The sequence below is a fragment of the Ammodytes marinus genome, assembly GCF_949987685.1.
Source record: "Ammodytes marinus genome assembly, chromosome: 15".
NCBI classification, from domain to species: domain Eukaryota; kingdom Metazoa; phylum Chordata; class Actinopteri; order Uranoscopiformes; family Ammodytidae; genus Ammodytes; species Ammodytes marinus.
The window spans coordinates 6,846,785-6,865,798 of record NC_137219.1 but is presented as its reverse complement, the minus strand read 5'-3'; the positions used below and the strand labels follow the sequence as shown (position 1 = coordinate 6,865,798).

The window sequence follows — 19,014 nt, the reverse complement described above, 5'->3', positions numbered from 1 at the left end:
CCCCAATTTAAAATATGTGTAGCTAAGCCTGTGACTAGATGTACCACTTTTGAATTTTCTTTCAATTGTTTTTTATTGTTACACAAAAGCACAAGCAACGGAATAAAATCCACATAAAATATTGATTGTGATTTAGATAATATTACTAGAATCTAGTACACAGTGTTTCCCTCAACTTCATGTGATCAAAGTAAATCTGACCTCAGACTCTCTTAACCACCAGTGGACCACTTCCACGGGTCATAAAGATGCTCCGCAATATATATTAGAAAGGCAATAATTAGTCGATTAATTGCTTGAGTCATTCCAGTGTTAGGATTGTTTCCTTGTCTCTACTTTATACAAGTTGAATATTTTCTTGACTTTTGGATGAAAGAAGACATTTAAAGAAATCACTTTGGTCTCTGGGGAACTGTGTTTTTGGCTGTGACAGCATCTGAATCGGTGAAAGGCACACTGCTTTAGACTGAAAAGGATGGATTTCTTGACATTAAGATAGTCAGAAAGCCTTGTGTAATCCCGGAATGTTCTCCCCCTTTTCAGTTCTTGTTTTTTGTGTTTTTGAAGACGGATTCAAGTGCAAGTCTCTTCAAAGGCATGGATGACACTGTCATATGCAGGAGGGGGAGTCTGTGAGGGTAGGAATCCTTTAAGTCCGGTGTTGCCGCCCAACCAGAAGGAATGCCTCTTGTTTGGCACGAGGGACGCCTGATCCGATGAGTTGGAAGCTGCTGTGTCATCCTCGGGCATGGAGACTTGGGTGTCCTCTCCCATGTCCAGGGCAGCCCTGCTTCTCTTGCCCAGTGGGCGGAAGGTGGAGTTCTCCTCGCCGGGCTTACACCCCAGAGGGCCCACCGGCTCCAGAGAGGGCTGTCTGTAGACACTGAGGAAGGTGCTCCTGTAAAGGCCCAGCTGGCCCCCTGAAGGGTTGCGTGTTTGTGAAGTGCCAGATCTCTTCTTGGAGCGCCTGGTGATCCTGGCGGTGGCCTGGCGCCTGGACGCCCAGGTCAACAGAACGTAGACCAGAGCACCCAGCAGCAGGCCCACCAGCACAGATAAACAGAAGGCTAGAATCATGTCGCCTAGAGAGGACAAAATCAATTAAGAGTTTCAGAAATAGGGAGATAATGGGCCTTCAAATCTAATGGTAAGTAGGATCTGAGACAGGATGGATTGTGCTGTTCTAAAAAATGGCCAGGATTATTTCCCCAGATGGCTGCATTTAAAGTTAGAAGTAAAATCATATTAGCATAGACGAGGAGCAGTGGCATCAATTGAATAAAGAACAGCTCATACAGTACTATTGATTTTTGTATTGCAGGACAATGCTATACTGGGCACAGCGTTATATAAAGAGATCATACCTGCGTCTGTGTGTGGGTTTATGTATATGTAGTATCATTGTGCTGAAGCACAAACTGACGCATGAAAGAAAAATAACTATTCATCATTCGATTATCACGTTCTTCCTTAAATGCTGTTGCACAGTGCTGTAAATACATGTTGACTGCAAAAGTTTAAAAAGTTTGGAAATTTATGTTCACATTTTCAACAGCAAGGCAAGTCATAGGGCTTTATTTGAGACTTATTTTTATTATTATTTAAGACAGGCACTGAGATAAGAAAAACTAAACTAATAGGATTTTAGAAGAAAACAGTTAGATAGGTGGAACATGTTACAGTGCAAAGACAGATAAATATAAATAACCCCGCATTTGATTTAATTAAAGGAAGTGGCAAACAGGAAGGTTTTAAGCTTTGATCGAGAGTTGTTTCCTGGAAATCTGTTGGACATATGTGGTGCAGACAATAATAGACGACCTGCATTTTCTGGATGAAATATTCTCAAATCTTATTAAAGATATTTTGTTCCTAAACTTACTGAGTGCTTAATTAAGAGCTTGTCATTTCAATGAAACCGTCTGTCTGAAAATAATCTGTTTCGGTAGTCCTTCAATACAAAGCCAGTTTTGAAGAGGAAACAAATTCTTGTGTGAGAACATATCAAGTCGTATTATTTGGAGAGCTATCACATCTGCATTTTACAGTACAAACATTCTACTCTTACGAAGTAGCTTTGGAAAACAGTCCCTAGATCTTTCAAACAAAACAAACACGGATACACTCACCATGATTAAATGATTTTAGTATCTCCAAAAGGGGATGCGTTTCATTATGTGCCATAATTCCACCATAAGCTGGTGTTAGTTTCCAACGCTGACTCCCACACAGACGGACAAACACTAAGCTTTTTTCCAAGACAGGCTTTTTGCTTCCCCCCCTATACAGTGTTTGCTATTGCGGAAACTTTGCTGTCATGCTTCCTTCCCTCTCTGGCTTTAAAATTAGCAAGTGCATTGCTTATCTGTGTGGGACATAGCACTGGGAAACAGGGCTGTTTCCTTTTGCATCATTTCCTTAGGATCAATACTTTTCAACAATGGCATCATTGGCCTGAAAGAAGCCCGTTTTTTGTAATGTGTGTTGCAACTACAAATCTTTTTTTCCTGCTAAACATGGATCTCCAAGGTTTAGTCGTAAAAAGTATTGTCAATGTTTTTTTGACAAAGTTCTGGAAAGGCTAAACCATGCAAATCTAACCATGCACGTACAGAGTCTGCAGGCTATCAAGCTCTCAGTCTCAATGGGGATTTCCTTCAATTGTTGCGCTGTTCCCACTTCACTTCTGTCCTCAGAGTTAACAGGCTGACATTACCACAACCCAGCTGATGAAATACACATGTACAATCATTACCCCTCTATACATCAACAGATTAATACTTTTCATAAGACTGCATCGAAGCAGTGGTCATTGTTGTTCACCCTCCTGGGAGAGGGACCCCTAATCTTTTGCTCTTTCTGAGATTACACCCATTTTCCCCATGGTATATGCTTGTTTGCAGAAGTTTTTCCGAATCCGAATCAAGGGTCTAAGGGCAGAGGGAATTGTAGTCCGCACACACTGTAAAAGCCCTTTAGGGATTTTTTTGTGTGATATCGAGCTCTATGAGTGAAAATGACTTGAATTAATATAATATTGTATATGCACTGTTATATGATTATATTTCCTAAACCATCTTTGAACAATGCTATGAAAGAAGAGGCCATAGTGAAGGTTTTATATTCTGAAAATTCTCTAGTAATTTGGTTGACATTCAAATCTCAAAAATGTCCAACAGATGGCGCTGAAGTACATGCAATGAAGATTCTTTCAGTGAGTCTGCTGCTCTGAGCACCTCACCTTCATGGTCTGCATTATACAGTACTAGACATCATGCAAAATATATAATAATCTAGCTGCAGTCTTGCATTGGTGTGCAGTTTTCTAATCAACGTTCTAAGTGTGAAGGAGCAAGTAACTGTTTACTGTTTTATCACTTTATTGTAAGACATGGAGTTTTGAAGTCAACATTTTCATGGAAATTAGCAAGTAGTTTCCAGTAAATCTCAAAAATTTATATACAAACTTAAATGTATGCAGCACTGTGTCTTTTCGTATACTTCATCATGTTTTTTTTAAATTACATATTAATAGAGAGCCACCAGCTGGTATGTAGAGGCCTATACCTTGGCTTTTAGACAAGAAAAGATAAAAGGGAGTCACCTGCCAAATTATAGGTCAGCTCCTCACACTGAATTCAAGCTTTCTCTCAAAGATTACAAATGTAATGTTGCCAATATTTTATTTGTCCAGTCAGTGTTCTCCAAGTTGGAGGGCAGAAACATACCATTTACAATAACTTTAAGAACTTGCGCAATTTTAGGCTACTGACTTTTTTTCAGGATCTTTATTTTCAGAATTTTGAAATCTTAAGAATAACCTCAAAACCTTTCATTTTGTGTTGATAAAATGTAATACGGGGTTTGAAAATGCTAGAAAGTAATAACTGCAGACTTGCTGACTTACCAGAGGGTGATCATGTGACTCTTCATTAATGACTTAACTGGATTGTGGTCCAGATGGTCTGCAGCCCATTTTCCCCCCTTTCCATTGGAGGAGTCTTCCTGATTAATTAAAGAGCGAGCTAAAAAGACAAAGCAAGTGTTGTGCTGGAGGAGGATTTTCCATAGTCTGAAAACATCAAACTTGTTCTTGGCAAATACCTGATCAATAAAGCAATAGTAGGCTAAATGATTTATTAATCAATAATAGAGAGTATCTTATTCTATCTATCTATCTATCTATCTATCTATCTATCTATCTATCTATCTATCTATCTATCTATCTATCTATCTATCTATCTATCTATCTATCTATCTATCTATCCATCCATCCATCCATCCATCCATCCATCCATCCATCCATCCATCCATCCATCCATCCATCCATCCATCAATCTATCTATCTATCTATCTATCTATCTATTAATTTTGTAACCGACTTTAAGCATGATTTGTGTTGCTCATATTGTTATACTTTAACTCAAGTCTAATGTAAGTGTAACTGATTATTTTTCAATGTTTCTTTTACCAAAATAAAAGTTACATCCAACCATCTAGGTCTAGGCTACTTTGAAACAGAGGGAGAGAGAGGGGGAGGGGGCCCGGAATTCCTCTCTGGTCAACCAAAAGAATGAACCATTTTGTCCCTTAAAATTAGGAGGACAGAAACACATTTCCGAACCCGAGCTCTTGCCTACTAGGCTACTACTGTAGTCTGTGCTGTTCGCGTGCCGCTCTTATTTTTGCGGTGAATCTCCACTTCACCAATAGCCACCATGTTTCATTTTCGCCGTAACCATTGGCAACCAGGCAACACAAAGACACTTCCTCTGTCATGTTATCATGCTCTGCTGCAGCCCCGAAAGCGGTGAGATGAAATTTCAAATGCTATGGTCAAATGGTGCAACTTTTGATTTTAATGATAGTGTGATGATGTGCATGCTTGTTGTGTTACTAGGCTCCTGTTTATTATTTCAGGCCTATTGTTTCGAGCTGCTACTTATTTGAGTTTGTGGAGTTTTTATCAACTTCCTCTCGTGTTAAAACTGTTCGGCGCGTACACACCCTGCCTCCCCTCCATTCAAATAGCTATACAGGTATCAGCATTTTATTTCATATATTGTAGCCTACTTAACCTCTAAATAACTTTAATAAAACCTATACTCTAATAACAGTCGTAGGCTAACATGTTAGGGCAAATATTTGTGTTAACTCGAACACTTCCTTGGACAGGTTTACACACTTTCTCACGCGACAATTTAACTTCCTTTTTGATGGTCCTTCAAGGGCTAATAGCTGTAAAAGTTGCAGAACGAGTCAAAAAGAGATACAGTTTCATATTAAAAACATTAGGCCTAGGCTATTACACAAGTTACACTATTCACAAACCATTGTATTTGAATATAATGTAGCCTATGGTTTGTTGGCCAGTAGGCTAATTGATAGCATTGTGTTTTAATGTAAGCTTATCTTTGTTATCTATGTGCAGCAGTAGTAGACCTAGATGTCTATTTATATTTATGTCATCCTGTAACGTAATGTTCTTGGCTTTTTTTTTAGAGAGAGATAATAACCAAATACAGGCAAATGCCTTATATGTGTCAGCACAATTGGCCAATAAAGTTGATTCTGAGTCTGGAAAAGTACTTTCATTTTCATGGAAGCAATGAATTACAATTAATTGAATGATAACAAACAGAAATGTGCTAATGTGTAGAATTTGATAATGTGATTGCCTGTTCTTTAACACTCGTAGCCTTTGATAGGATAAGGTAACAGACGATAATTTGATTCACAATACACCATTCTTCCTTGGGAATAAAAGCGCAGGTGTAACTAATGACATTAACAATGCATGCACAACACCAGGACCTTGAACCTGAAGAAGCTCGATTGTTAATTAATTGTATTATTTGTACCTGTGCTTTTTACTGTAACATGTCAAAATTTATTTTCTGTGAAAAAAGCCTTAAAGGATGTCCACACATCCTCTTTTGTCACCATACATATTACTTAGCAAGTAGATCTTTCTTGTGATATTTAGTGACAAAACTACTGTATAAATTAGACTGGCTATTGTTTGGTGTCCTAGTATGTAAAGCAGTTCACTTTTATTCATGCATTTAAAACTCAATTAAAGCAGAAGAGGTTTACTTATTAAAATGGTGAGCAAAATAGCCTAGTAAAAAAAAATATCTTGACAATAGGTGTGGCCTCATTTGAAACCCAGCTAACATACTTCTCTCCCTTGCAGGCGACGAATGGGAGAAGTGCTTCTATGCAGTAAACCTGCTTGTCCCTGCATGAAACCTGAGATTCAATTGGACCTGGTCCTGCAGTGAAATTAGACAGTGAGAGAGAGGGAGGGAAGGAGGGGTAGAGGGGATGTCCCACTCAGGACAGTTGTGAAGGATTCTATAGTCTCTCAGCATCAGTGACCCACCTCGTCACACAGCTGCGGCGAGACGACATGGCGTCTCCAAGGCAGTATGGTCGATCTTCGGACATCGCCAATGTGATGCAAAAACTGCAAGGTAAGTGTCACTCTTTTGCTCAGCTGGTTTAAAACGGACTAAACAGCATTGTCTCCTCTGGCGCTGCTGCACTGTAATATTGTGCTGATTCAATGCCTGGGCTGCGTGCCCATCTGAAGTTTGCCAGCTTTTACAAGGCAGGATGCTCACACACACATGTGTACCATCCGAAACACATGCATACCTATGCATAACTACACAAAAAAAAGGATTTAGGCGTACAGTTTTATACTTTACCTGATTGCTTACTAGGATTATTAAAATGGGATATCCTTACAGTTAATGGTCTATCAGTTCCCTGTGCCCCTCATTTTTCATATCTCTCTGCATTGTGTTGCTGGTGAAGGCTGAAAGAGTTAGAACATTGCAATGTGAAGTATGTTCATGCACACTTGTAGCTTTTGAAAGCATAATAGAATCACACGTTTGGGTAAGTGGGTAATTTTGTCACCAGTTAATTTTTTTCCAAGATGGCACATAATCTTATTTGGAATGATATGAATATGATTATACATTCTTGTGATACCTTGTGACCAAACTTGTAAAAATACAGTTTGTTTGGTGCCCTGGATGTTGTAATTAAGAAGTTATTTAGAGGAACCTTTATTCCGTGAATATTGTGAAGCTCCTTACTAGGTCAGATCTCTTTTGCCGCTACATGGAATTTTGGTGAATTAAGTTTTGTTGTATTGTTTTATCAGTACAATGAAAATAAAGTATCTCATCTAATCTTATCTTATTGTTTTGCATCAGTTAGTCTTCCCATATTTTAATTATTATTAATCCAAAGCTGTTGCAAAGAGGCATGCATTTTCAAGTCATCTTGTCCTCAGTAAAACAAATCTTAATGTTACAGTTAAAGTTTTGGTCAGGTAGGCCAAGGATCATATGAGCATTTAATCTGGTCAGAGTCTTGATATGGGATATTACAGTAAGTCACAACAACTGTGGCTACATGAATGCACTGAACCAGACTAAAACCTGACACCATTTCTGCCCTTGGTAAGAGAATGGATCGATAGCAGGAGTCTCTTTTTGTTGGTGCCCCCCTTTTGTTACAAGGGCATTAGGCAGCTAACATCACTACACAAGTCTGGTTGATCCTGGCATCCGCTTTGACTCAGTTAAGATGTATTTTTGGATATACAGTTTACTCGGAAACTTAACACATTATGGCTTGTTACCATAGTGACTGTGATGAAACCTATGTCTGTGGTTGCGCCAATGATGCCCAGTTCCGGCTTTACAGACACTTGGTTTCCTGTGTTCTGCAAAGCTATTGCCATTCATTTTTTATCAATGTGTATTTAAAGCACAATGTTGGTGAAATATGGCATGACAAAAAACACCTGCAATTTTAGAGATATAATTCATCGGTTGCTCAGACATTCCTTTGACATGAAATACTTTATAACTTGCTCCAAGTGCATTAAAGCATGTTAGGGCTCCATAGGTAGATATCTTGTAAATGCTGTAGTGTAACTGATAAACACAAACAGTTAACAAAAAATTGTCATAATAGCTCCATGTTTCTTTCTGACATATCTCCCAAAATCATAAAATTCAGGCACCTTCAATACTGTCTGGTTGAAAAACTGCTCAACAGTGCACAAATGGCATCATTTGCAATGCAAAAATCCCTGTTGTGTGGTTCTTATCAGGAAGTGGAATCTGTCACATCTGGAAGAAATGACTGTGCCAATGGTTTTAGGTGCTCTAGATGGCAGGCAGCAAGGTAGTCGGAGCTAGTTTTTTTCGCTGGTAATCAAACACAACTTCCTGTCGTAAAAGGCATCCTGCAGAAAGGGTTACTGCAGACTGGAGCAACAGTCCATCTGGGTGGATGAATTATTGACACCAGAAAAACACTATTCTTGTAAAAACTGATTATCCTTGCAGTGTTGTTTGTAGTCGCCTGCAGCATTGTGTATTTTTTATGAATTTGTGAAGAAACCCCCTTAACTTGTGAAAAACTAATCTTAGGGAAAATACTTGTTTCAACTTGTTGCAGGCACCTTGCTACAGTAGTGTTTTTATCTGTTTTATTTCAGTGCCATAAGACCATAGTGTAGCTACAACTTGCAGCCTCAAATGCCCCCAGTGTAAAATCGATGTCTGATGGTTGCTAGGAGGAGTGTGCATGACAAGCGTGTTGCTGTCATTATGCCTGGGCTCCTGTGGGTTTCTTGTGGGTTTCACTCTAGTTTAGAGACCGTGTGTCAAACAGGATATGAAGAAATGCAGCGGGTGATGGGTTTGTGGTGACGTCTAATCAGATATACGCCTATTTTTGTTCTATGATTTCCAATAAATTAAATAAATGCAAACGGTTGGATGTTTTTAGCCTATTTGCTTCCTTACATGAGTCATCAGTCCAAAGATCAATTTAAAATGATATAAAAACTGAGACACAGGAAATCCTAAAAAATCGAGGAAACTCAATGTAAATGTTTTGAAAAAATGTAGCTTGAAAAAAATTACTGAAACCATTAATCAATCATCACAAAAGTTACATTAATGTTCTTTCCATTAAAGCGGCTACGAGTAACATTTAAATATCTTTTAAACAGCCTCATGTTTCCTCTGATAATTATAAATTACCTTTAACCGCAAACGAGACCATCAGTGCAAAGAAAGACGTTTTTAAAAAGTTTTTATTACTGCTTTTGGTCTGGTCGCACACCCAGTCCGATTTTCGGTTCGTTCGTGCAGGCTCTATGGTCACATATCCATATTGGTCGCAGATTTCAGTGTGGCGCAGCAACGTGATTTGAGAAGCCTATCCCTCCAGGTGAGGGAAGGGGAGCGGGAGCCTTGTTTGAGACAGTTATTTGTCGTCATAATGACTGATAACGGGGCTGAACCATCAAAGAAAAAAATGAAAAATTAAGAAAAGCTAAAAGGGAGAGTGATATAGGCTACGGGCTGGACGAGGGCGTTGCCAAGCAACGTGTATACAATTTCACGAGAGCGAAACTAGACTGCAGTGTTTACTCCTAAATGAATGAGCGGTTGGTACAAAGTTTGCTTTGCTTCACCATCATCAGATAACCATTATCTGAAATAGTCATTATTTACATCAACAACACAAACACATTACCTCATAGTGATCCATACTAACTGCCATCTCTCGTTCATTCGCTTTCTGTGAGGACCTTACTATCTATGGTGAGGACACGTCTTTCAGCTCCGTGAGAGAGAGTAGTTAGGTGACACTGCTGCATCAACTCATTGCAATCAGGTGTGTGTGGCAGTGACTGGCATTAGTTGATGCAGTGTCAAAACCACTCTCACGGAGCCGAAAAGAGTCCTCACACTTTCAACACACGGACATGCACTATATTGCGCCCTTCTCAGTTCACACTCGCGCGCCTGGCACGCGCTAGAAAACAGCTTTGCGACAGCGGGCGTTGTAAAAATACTACCGCTTTTGTCCAAAGGAGACGCAAACGTGCCATCTTACTCGTAGTGGCTTTAATCAAAAAAAATGTCAGCTCTGAAAATCACCCTTTTTGATGAAATACCTTCCTCTTTTTGACAAGCTGCTATTAGCACAACATTGCATTATTGCTGTAAAATATCACAGCTAATCGATGGTAGAGTAAACCCATTCTTAGAAATCTGTGTTCACCGTGGGTGTGGACTGTGGAGTATCGCCTAGTTACAGTTGGAGTAAAAGTAAAAAAAGGAAAGACAAGCATGCATGTTGTCAGCTGTAAGAGATGCTTCTACTCTACATTGTCAGTAACAGCTGCCAGGCACTGCCATCACTACATTGATATGATCTCATGAACAGAGGGCCTCATTCACAATCACACTCTATGCTAAGCCCAGCAGCCTCAGATTGTTTTTGATACTTATTATTGCAGATGAGATTGGTTTGAAAATAAATATATCTTATATTTTGGGGACTCTGCTTTTGTTATCAATGTTTTTGAATATTAGATTACAGTAAACTCATGTTGTTTTGTTGACCCGGAAACCATTATTGAGTAAGTTATAAATCCTCACGGTACAGCATCTCAGAATGGACAGCCAGCAAATCATTCCTTGTCCTGCCAGATTGTTGTTTGCCTGGCGGAGCTAAAGTAGGGCTCCTGCTCTCAACTAAATGGACTACAAAGTAGTGAGAGGCCTTTTACAGTGTTCCCAGGTGACCATCACAAGCCAATGAAGCCAAGCACCTACAGCAAAGTATTGCCAAAGGTATCATCTGTCCTAAGATCACATTAAGTACTTCCACTCACGTGAATTGCAGAAGCTTTAGTGGCTGGATACTCTGCGTTGTTGTCCACTTTTAATTGCCCCTTAGCTACTAGTACTATGCTAGGCTTAATTAAATCAGTTGAAGATGACATAATTAGTCAATGGTGGGGAGCTGTTTCATAAGCATGTCATGCTTGACAGAGTTTGTTTATCTAGACCTGACCTACATACATACACCTTATTACACAGACTGTGTTCAGGACTCTGGACAGCTCCTTAATAGCTACAGTAGATGGATTTGTATGGCAGCTGGAATAACATAAAAACTACAACAGGAAGGCTGGAGGTTGAACCTCAACACCTGTGTGTCTATAGCACAGAGTATCAGAAACTCTCCATTATAATGTAATTATTTTTCAGATTGGTTTCTTATTTACTTATTTTTTGATCAGATGGGTGACTGTTTTATCAAACCTTCTCCCGGTCAACCTTACTTGTTTCCAACAGCTTTCAACCACTTCTTGTGGACTTGCTCCTGGATAGGGTGGCTCAGTCTATGAAGCAAACAAGTTGGACCTTGTTTTAGGAATTGCTTTGTCATACTGCTATTTTCCATTATCAAGAATGAACTTTCAAGCTCTAAATGTTACTTAAATTGCAGAGGTCAGCTGAATGTGCATTTCAGGACTTTGGCTTATTTTGTTGAGTGAAAAAAAACTAGCTACATAGAAAAATAGTTTCATATCTTATCTAAGGTCACCAAAACCTATTGTTTCGGTATCAGAACCTAAATGCGGGAATCAGCACCAGTAATGAACATTTTCCATGTGTATCTTGCCCTAGTTGCCTCTGGTGGAAACAAAAACACATGACTTCCTTTGGAGAAGAGTACGTTTCCTGGGTTGGACTAATACGGAATTGGGCATTTAGAGTAGATAACGTAAAAGCTTTAGTTATAAGGTTATAAGTTGAATAACCAGCGCCATTTAAAGACTTTGCGAGACTGTTACTATGATACTATAAAATTACCATGAATATGAACAAGTTATATATTCCACAATAGATAAGACTCTTTTCTTTTTAGTCATTTTCAAAAAGATATGGCGTAAAATAATCCAGGTACAATTCAGTGAGGAGTATACTACTAAAACCATAATTATATGTTGTCTCTGGGAGTTTGGGCCTTGAAGGGTTTAAATAAATACTCTAAAAATATGAAAATGGTTGTGATGATTAATTACAAGGTTAAGGTTCTTATTTTTAATCTGCCCTCATTGACAAAGTTTGGGTTCCTTTACCTTTTTTTTTATGAATGTGAAAACTATAAATAATATCTCTTAAAGCTGATTGCATGCAGCTGTCAACAGCATTTAATGGTGCTGCTTCTAACCTTTGCTTTTTTGACATAAAAGAAAAAAAAATCTATTTTCACCCAAATAGCTTTTCTGGGCCAGTTCCACACCAGCAGTCTATAGAGCAGTAATAATAGAAACACAAGCTCAGGCCTATTTTTAGTATATCAGAAAAGCTTTTAGTATGCCGGTGGTCTTGACAGAATAAAGGGACTTTTCTGCAGGAGATGATAAGCTATCAAGTTCCACACTTAGTCACTGTTGTTAGTTATATTCAGAAGAGTGAAAGGAAAAACAGACTAGTCATAGCTAAAGTGGTTTTCCTACATACAGGACAAACCTGGATATGTTTTAGAGCTATTACATGCTACTGTGTGTGCAATGGGAATCCCAGGATGGGTGTGTCTCCACTGGCGTCACAATAGCATAGAGAGTGAAAGAGAGAGAGAGAGAGAGAGAGAGAGAGAGAGAGAGAGAGAGAGAGAGAGAGAGAGAGAGAGAGAGAGAGAGAGAGAGAGAGAGAGCAGGTGGTACATGTCATTCACCGGCCTCAGCATTAATAATTAAGATTGGTGGCACCATGGTGAGCTTTTGTTAAGCAGTCTTTTAATTTTTGCTCTGGTCTATTTAATCGATAAGACCTATAGGGAATTCAGTTATATAGCAAAAATAAACACACATTTGAAAGGGAAATGTTAAGTTTGTTACATCATTGTCTTAGACATTATAATGTTTTTAAATGTGTCAGTCTCATAGAAGATTAGACAGATCTTATAGGCAAACACAGCCCCCCACACACAGATCCACACATATAAATCAGGATAATGCAGCCAAATCTGTGACATCACTGCCTACCGAATGCTGATTGGTGGAGCCAAGCTTGGAGCTGATCTCTCTCTAGCCTCAGACTGTGATGCTACAGAGAGGCAGTGCAGCGGGGGCTGTGCACATCCACATAGGCATGGCTCCTCTGGATGGGAAACACACAGGAAGATGGAAGGATGGGATTGTAAATGACCCTTTCTGCTAGAGGTTATTCCTCTGCCGCCGCCTGTGTGTGTGCACGCGTGTGTGTGTGTCTGTGTGTGAGTGTGCAAGTGTCAGGGAGGAGGGGACGTTTTCATCACAGCCTCCAGCAGCTCTGTTGCTTTCACCAGGGGTAACCAGGCAGCCAGATCTTTTTTTTGCTTCCTGCTGGAAAGAATAGGGGAAAAGGACAGCTGTGTGTTATTATTCCACTGTGGATATTATTTTCACACATACGTATACGCACCCTGGAACTCATGAGAGGCAAAGGGAATCAGCCTGAGAGTGGGTTGTTGTAGAATGGCTCACTATAAGGATATATCTGTCAGGAAGACTTCTTTAAACCTGGTGACTGGATTTTTTCAGTATCTACGTGGTAAGTAGGGCAACAGCAGCAGCCTTCTCTCATCTGAGTGCACATACGTAGCTAATCTGGGATATAAAGGAAAAAATAACATATGCTAATAGTTTGAAGGTGAATCGCTGCTACATGAACTAGTTAGAGTAGAATTCTGCCCAAACACAGCTGTATGTTTACTGCATCTATGTGTGTTTGTGTGTGTGTGTGTGTGTGTGTGTGTGTGTGTACATCTGTATGTGCGTGCCATGCTTGAGTGGGCATCCCCCGTGCAGCAATGATGAAGCATTTGCCCGTAGGTTAACATCATGTCATTGCTCCCTGTATACAGTGTTCTCATAGCTTCCTTAAACACGTGACCACTGTATATATATCTCCAAGGGTGGATGTTTAAAAATGGCCACTCTGTGCGGTGTGCAGGGCTAGCCTACCGGCATGCGTGACAGGGTGTTAGAAATCACTCCTTGTCGCAACAGCAGCACCACTATGGCAAAGAAATCAGTTGTTTTGTTATTCCTGCTGCATAATGCATGAGGCATTGTGGCTGATTAATAGACCACAAAAGAGACTGGGGAGGGGCTAAACATCACGCATGTTATTACTGAACGCAGTGGTGGTTTGCTAGATCTATTGGCCGGAATTTCCCTTCCACTCAATCTCTAATCTCCTATTTTGACCTCTTTTTGAGAGCACTTCACTGGAGCACCTATTTTACCAGCAATGTCAAACGTGTGTTATTCTTATACCTTCTTCAATGGTACAGCTAACCATTGAAGAAGTTGTACTTGGTAACAAGCTTGGTGCAGGGCGGCTGTGATGCTACTCGACATCTCAGAAGCAGTTTAAAATGCTGTAGTAGATTCTGAAGGAGTTCTACAAAGGCTATAAATGACTAAAGCTAGGGATTTATATTTAATGCGATTTATGTTTCTGTGGTAGCTATATACCCAACAATATCCATATCTAGGATCTCTTATCTCTTGCGTGTATTCTCCCCATTTGGCTGTGTCATCTAAAAATATCATCAGCTCTTCTAGCGCTTTGGTCATAGGCTCAAAGTCTGCCGTCAACTGAGCATGTAGCGTAAATCATATGTTGACATGCCCTTTGTTTTTTTAACTTTCAGATGAGCAAGAAGCAGTGCAGAAGAGGACCTTCACAAAATGGATCAATTCTCATTTAGCAAAGGTAAGAGGGGATTTCCATCCATGCTCTCTGCATACCCATTATATGGCTATAATAAATCACTTAACAAAGAGTTGGAGATTGTAGGATTTTTTACAAGCTCATCAGGCTCATGTGAACTGAATTGTCAAAGCAATCACATCACGAGTAAGTCCTAAGCTGTGCTACGTTGACCTTTTTCATCTGAGACACTAATGTTTTGTTGCCAGTCATGATTATGTAGCTTCTCTTTGGTCAGTGGTATTTCAGTTTACTGTTGAGGGAACTGACTGCAACCCAAGCTTTGCCATGCAACAATAATGGCACCCCTAATAACACAGCACTAGATGATTCAATTTATCCAGTTAACTGTAAATAATGACACCAATTACCAAGTTTCTTAAGAAGTTTAAATCCAATCTGCTTAATGGAACATGGTTTGTTTACAATGACAGTTTGCTGGATCTAATGATGGGGGAAAGAACACGCCTTGTTTACAATATATCTGTGATTGTCCTCTGTTATGTTTTCCTGAGAGGAGAACCATTGAAAAGGTTGTGCTGCTTGTTGCTTTGCTAAAAGGATGACAGACATGGCAGAGCTCGGAGGCATCTTTAAAGTGTTGAACTTTACCGCGCTGTTCGGTTTTAAATAAGCTAATTAGGGGCATTTACACTTGGGTGAGCTTTTGTACTTCTAGAGGAGTGTGCTTATGTGGACATGTGGGAGGTATAATGGAATTATTCAGAAACTGGTGTATGGTGTATGTTTTTAGTTGTGGATTAGGTGCTTGTGTGTGGGTTTGAGTGTGTGGGTATGGGCGTAGGTGTTTTGTTATTCATGTGAGTGTGTGTATTTGTGGACAGGATTGGCAGGGAGAGAAATGAGGTGTGCAGATGGAGAGCATAGGGTGAGGACAGTTCCCTGCAGGCTGTCGTCTGCTTCTAAGGCTCACGCCTGTGAACTGCAAAGTACAACAATAGAACATGTTTACATGCTGTACTACACAACACTGTGACCCTTAAATAACGAACACAATTGGATTATGCTCATTGAATAATGGTAAACTTTAGCATTTACATGTTCTTATATTTATACTGTATATATTGACCATTTCTGATAGTACTGTTCTGAATTCAGAATATGTGCTGAGTGATCTCTTTGTGTGTGGCTGTAATCATGTATGACACAGCAAAGAGTACACCTAGTCAGACAACACTACAGGCTTAATTCTGGAACTTGACAACTAGATTTAGTTTAGAGGGGTCTTTTGTTGAGTCTGACCTGCCCACATTAGTTCAAAGAGCGGCCTCTAAGGGTGTATTCACACATGCCGTGTTTAGTTCAGTTGAAACGAACTCAGATGCACTTCCGCCTTCGGTGCGCATCTTTCAGACAGGTGTGAATACAGCAATCGCACTCGGGGGCGGACCAAACAAACGCTCCGAGACCCAGTTGAAGAGGTGGTCTCGATGCGCTTCAAAACGTACTCTGCTGCAGTTCGTTTGTGGTGTGAATTTGGCCGGACTCGATCCGACCCAATTGCAGGAAGCACTGTGCCTTTTCTTTTTTAATAAATCGCTGTCAGCTTCACATTATAGGAAAGTGTTGTTGTCGCCATTGTTAGGAAGATTAGTTGTGGTTTGACCGGGAGCCCCGAGCGAATATATTACATTTGATAGACAGGACGCGTAAACATGCTGATGTGTTCAGCGATCAGATGAAGGAGAGGGGAGCGTCTCCCGCACAGTGACAACAGGTTCACGCTGCGCTTTGTATGAAGTGCGTGTTTTTACTTTGCATCCCATGTTACGGTACCGTCAATACTACCCCTGTGTCAGTTTGGAGCTGAGCCGCGCCAAACTCACACCCAGCTGACACACGGCTAATTCAGCTGTGTCAGCTTGAGCCTATTCCTCGCGAGCCGCGCGTCCAGCAGCAAAAATACAGTAAATATTATGTTTCACATCGTATAGGCTACAAGCCACACATTGACACAGGCCTACATATTATAACCATATGAAACAACACTAATTTGATGTTTTTTTAAATTTTATTTATAGGCTAGATGTTGGCCTATTTATTTATTTATTTATTATTTTTAACCCCATATCGTATCAGTTATATATTTCGCAGTTTTTACTTCGTTTTACCTGCTTCTCTCCACCCCAGAATGTCTGTCCAATGAATGAATGACCTCAGATCACGTGTGGTTTTGCTTCCTGATGCTGGTTCACTTGCAAAAGGGGCAATATGAAAGTGGACCACACCGAACAAAAAAAATCTAAACTCTATTTGGTCTGGACCAAAGCAAGTGAACTAGCGGACTTTCCCAGTGTGAATACACCCTAAAACTTCAGAAGAATTTCAGTTTTGTGGTGGGCCAACGCAGAGACCCTCTGTTGGGCTATTCTCCATTATTCATGCACTGTGCTTAAGCTCACTCACTCTGCATACCAATAATGTAGCATAAGCCACACCATGAAAGAGCTCTCAAACAGTCATATAAACACTGGGGATAGGAACGTTTAGGGAACTTAATTGTCTTGTCAATGCACAAAGTGTTTGCAATAGTTTTATTTGTACAGTATGGATAAATGATGACTATTGGTCTGAATGGAATCTCCTTTTTTTGGGTGAACGTGTTGTGATTATCTAAGTTTGAACTTCCTCCAGTCGTAACACTTTCCCTTCCGTCTTTGTGCCCATTTCCTTCCTTTTGTATTACTAAGCAGCTTTCCAGTGATTTTCAAAGTTGTTCCACTGTTAGGTTGGAACAATTCACTTTCCAGGATGGGAATGATTTCCAAATTACAGAAGCTATTTTTGCATGTACATTAACATTTTAATTGGAAAAATCTGGTAATTGTGTGCAGTTATACAGTACTTATTCACCTTTGTCTGCAGTGTTTATTGAACAGTGCATGTTTTTGAACCAATAAATAATAGGATTTAAATAGAGATTACAATACTAAACATGACACAAATGTACATGTGATTAATAGCAGGGCAGACACTTGCCTTTTCACACTGCTTTGCCCCAAATAGGCAGCCAACTGCATCCTGTCATTGAATATGTTGAGTTGTGAAAAGGTCTGTATATGGTGTCAAATAGAGAATTCCCATGGTGAGCTTTCCCTTTTATTAAAGCTCACTCTGCCGAATAAATAAACATCTGTTTCATACACACTATAGGAATGTTTGTGTAACACAGTAGTTAATAATGCTGTCATTCGTCAGTCATTCTTACAGCTCTGTAAATGTGTGGATGATATCAGGAGACAGTATCCAACTAGGGTTAAATGAGAACCATCGCCTCAGGACTGGGCACCTTGCCACTGTTGAGGAAAAGGCACCATCTTTTCAGCTGCAGGGAGGCACTGTGGTTGTTGCTAACAAGCCTGTTTCTCACAAACAACCTTTGGGTTCTCTTCATCCCTACTAATGAGTTAGAATACCATTATCCTTTAAATCTAGAAATGTCATGCAAAATGACTTATGAAATGGGGAAAAGTGGTCTATAAATCTATTGGTGGACTGATTAATTTCTAATTACAACAAGTTTGTTTTTCATTTGTTGCATTGATTCGTTTCTCAGATGCTGTGTTTTCTCTCTTCCAGTATAAACCACCACTAGAGGTTAACGACCTTTTTGAGGACATAAAAGATGGGGTGAAACTCTTGGCTTTGTTGGAGGTGCTGTCAGGCCAAAGACTAGTAAGTAGTACTTATGAGTTGTTTTTGCACAATATTTAAACATGTATGTATTGCATAGCCATGTTGCATTGCCATGTTGGGCTTAGTCATACCTTAAAGATGCCTAAATTATCTTTAATGCAAGGTGCATAAGTTTGGATAAATTGTTGTTCCCCTCAAAAATGTTTGAATCACTGCACAGAAATTGGCAGGCCATAACTAGATCTGAGCCCCACTGTGAGAAGCTGTTGGCTCACCACACCCATACACACATACACACACACACACACACACACACACACACACACCCTACTCTTACCCTAAGCCTAAAGGGAGTTTGACGCTCTTAAATCTAACCGATACCTAATTCTACCCTTAACATTGAAGGAGTGTATACCTGACAAAATGTTCTGATAATGCAGAAATGTCCTCACTATGGAGCTTTACAACTGAAATTGGTCCTACCAAAGATAGCAATACAATCCCACAAACACATAGACATTGGCCCAGACTCCGATAAGGATTTAGTAATCAGACCTTTCTTGAAACAAACTGTCATGTCATCTATTGAGCTATTACTTGGCAAATGAGTCAGTTGCGCATCTGCTTTGACTTACTGCTTTCAGGAGTGCACCCCTGCTGGTTTATATTCGTCCAAAAATTTTCATAGACAGATCTTACTGAAGCTGGTTCAAAGTCATGTTTAAGAGCACAGGATTATACTTTTCCCCTTGAG

At 39.8% G+C, this 19,014-nt stretch overlaps 2 protein-coding genes across 6 annotated transcripts in view; one reads left to right on the top strand and one right to left on the bottom strand.

Annotated features, from left to right (window-relative positions):
* Positions 1-146: 146 nt before the first annotated feature.
* myct1b (myc target 1b) lies at positions 147-2,358 on the bottom strand (the record flags this gene model as incomplete). Its single annotated transcript, XM_080041799.1, is given in 3 exon segments — positions 147-1,082; positions 2,130-2,295; positions 2,299-2,358. Coding segments are annotated over 3 exon segments (735 nt in total). The 3' UTR covers positions 147-573.
* An 11,002-nt stretch (positions 2,359-13,360) lies between these two features.
* The window catches only part of syne1b (spectrin repeat containing, nuclear envelope 1b), a gene marked incomplete at its 5' end in the record, with an annotated part of 74,041 nt that continues 68,387 nt past the window's right edge, over positions 13,361-19,014 (top strand). For all 5 annotated transcript variants that reach the window (XM_080042405.1, XM_080042404.1, XM_080042403.1 and 2 more), the window contains 3 exons: positions 13,361-13,436; positions 14,545-14,606; positions 18,204-18,299. In XM_080042405.1, the coding sequence (XP_079898531.1) occupies positions 13,361-13,436; positions 14,545-14,606; positions 18,204-18,299 (234 nt within the window). The remainder of the gene's footprint in view (positions 13,437-14,544; positions 14,607-18,203; positions 18,300-19,014) is intronic.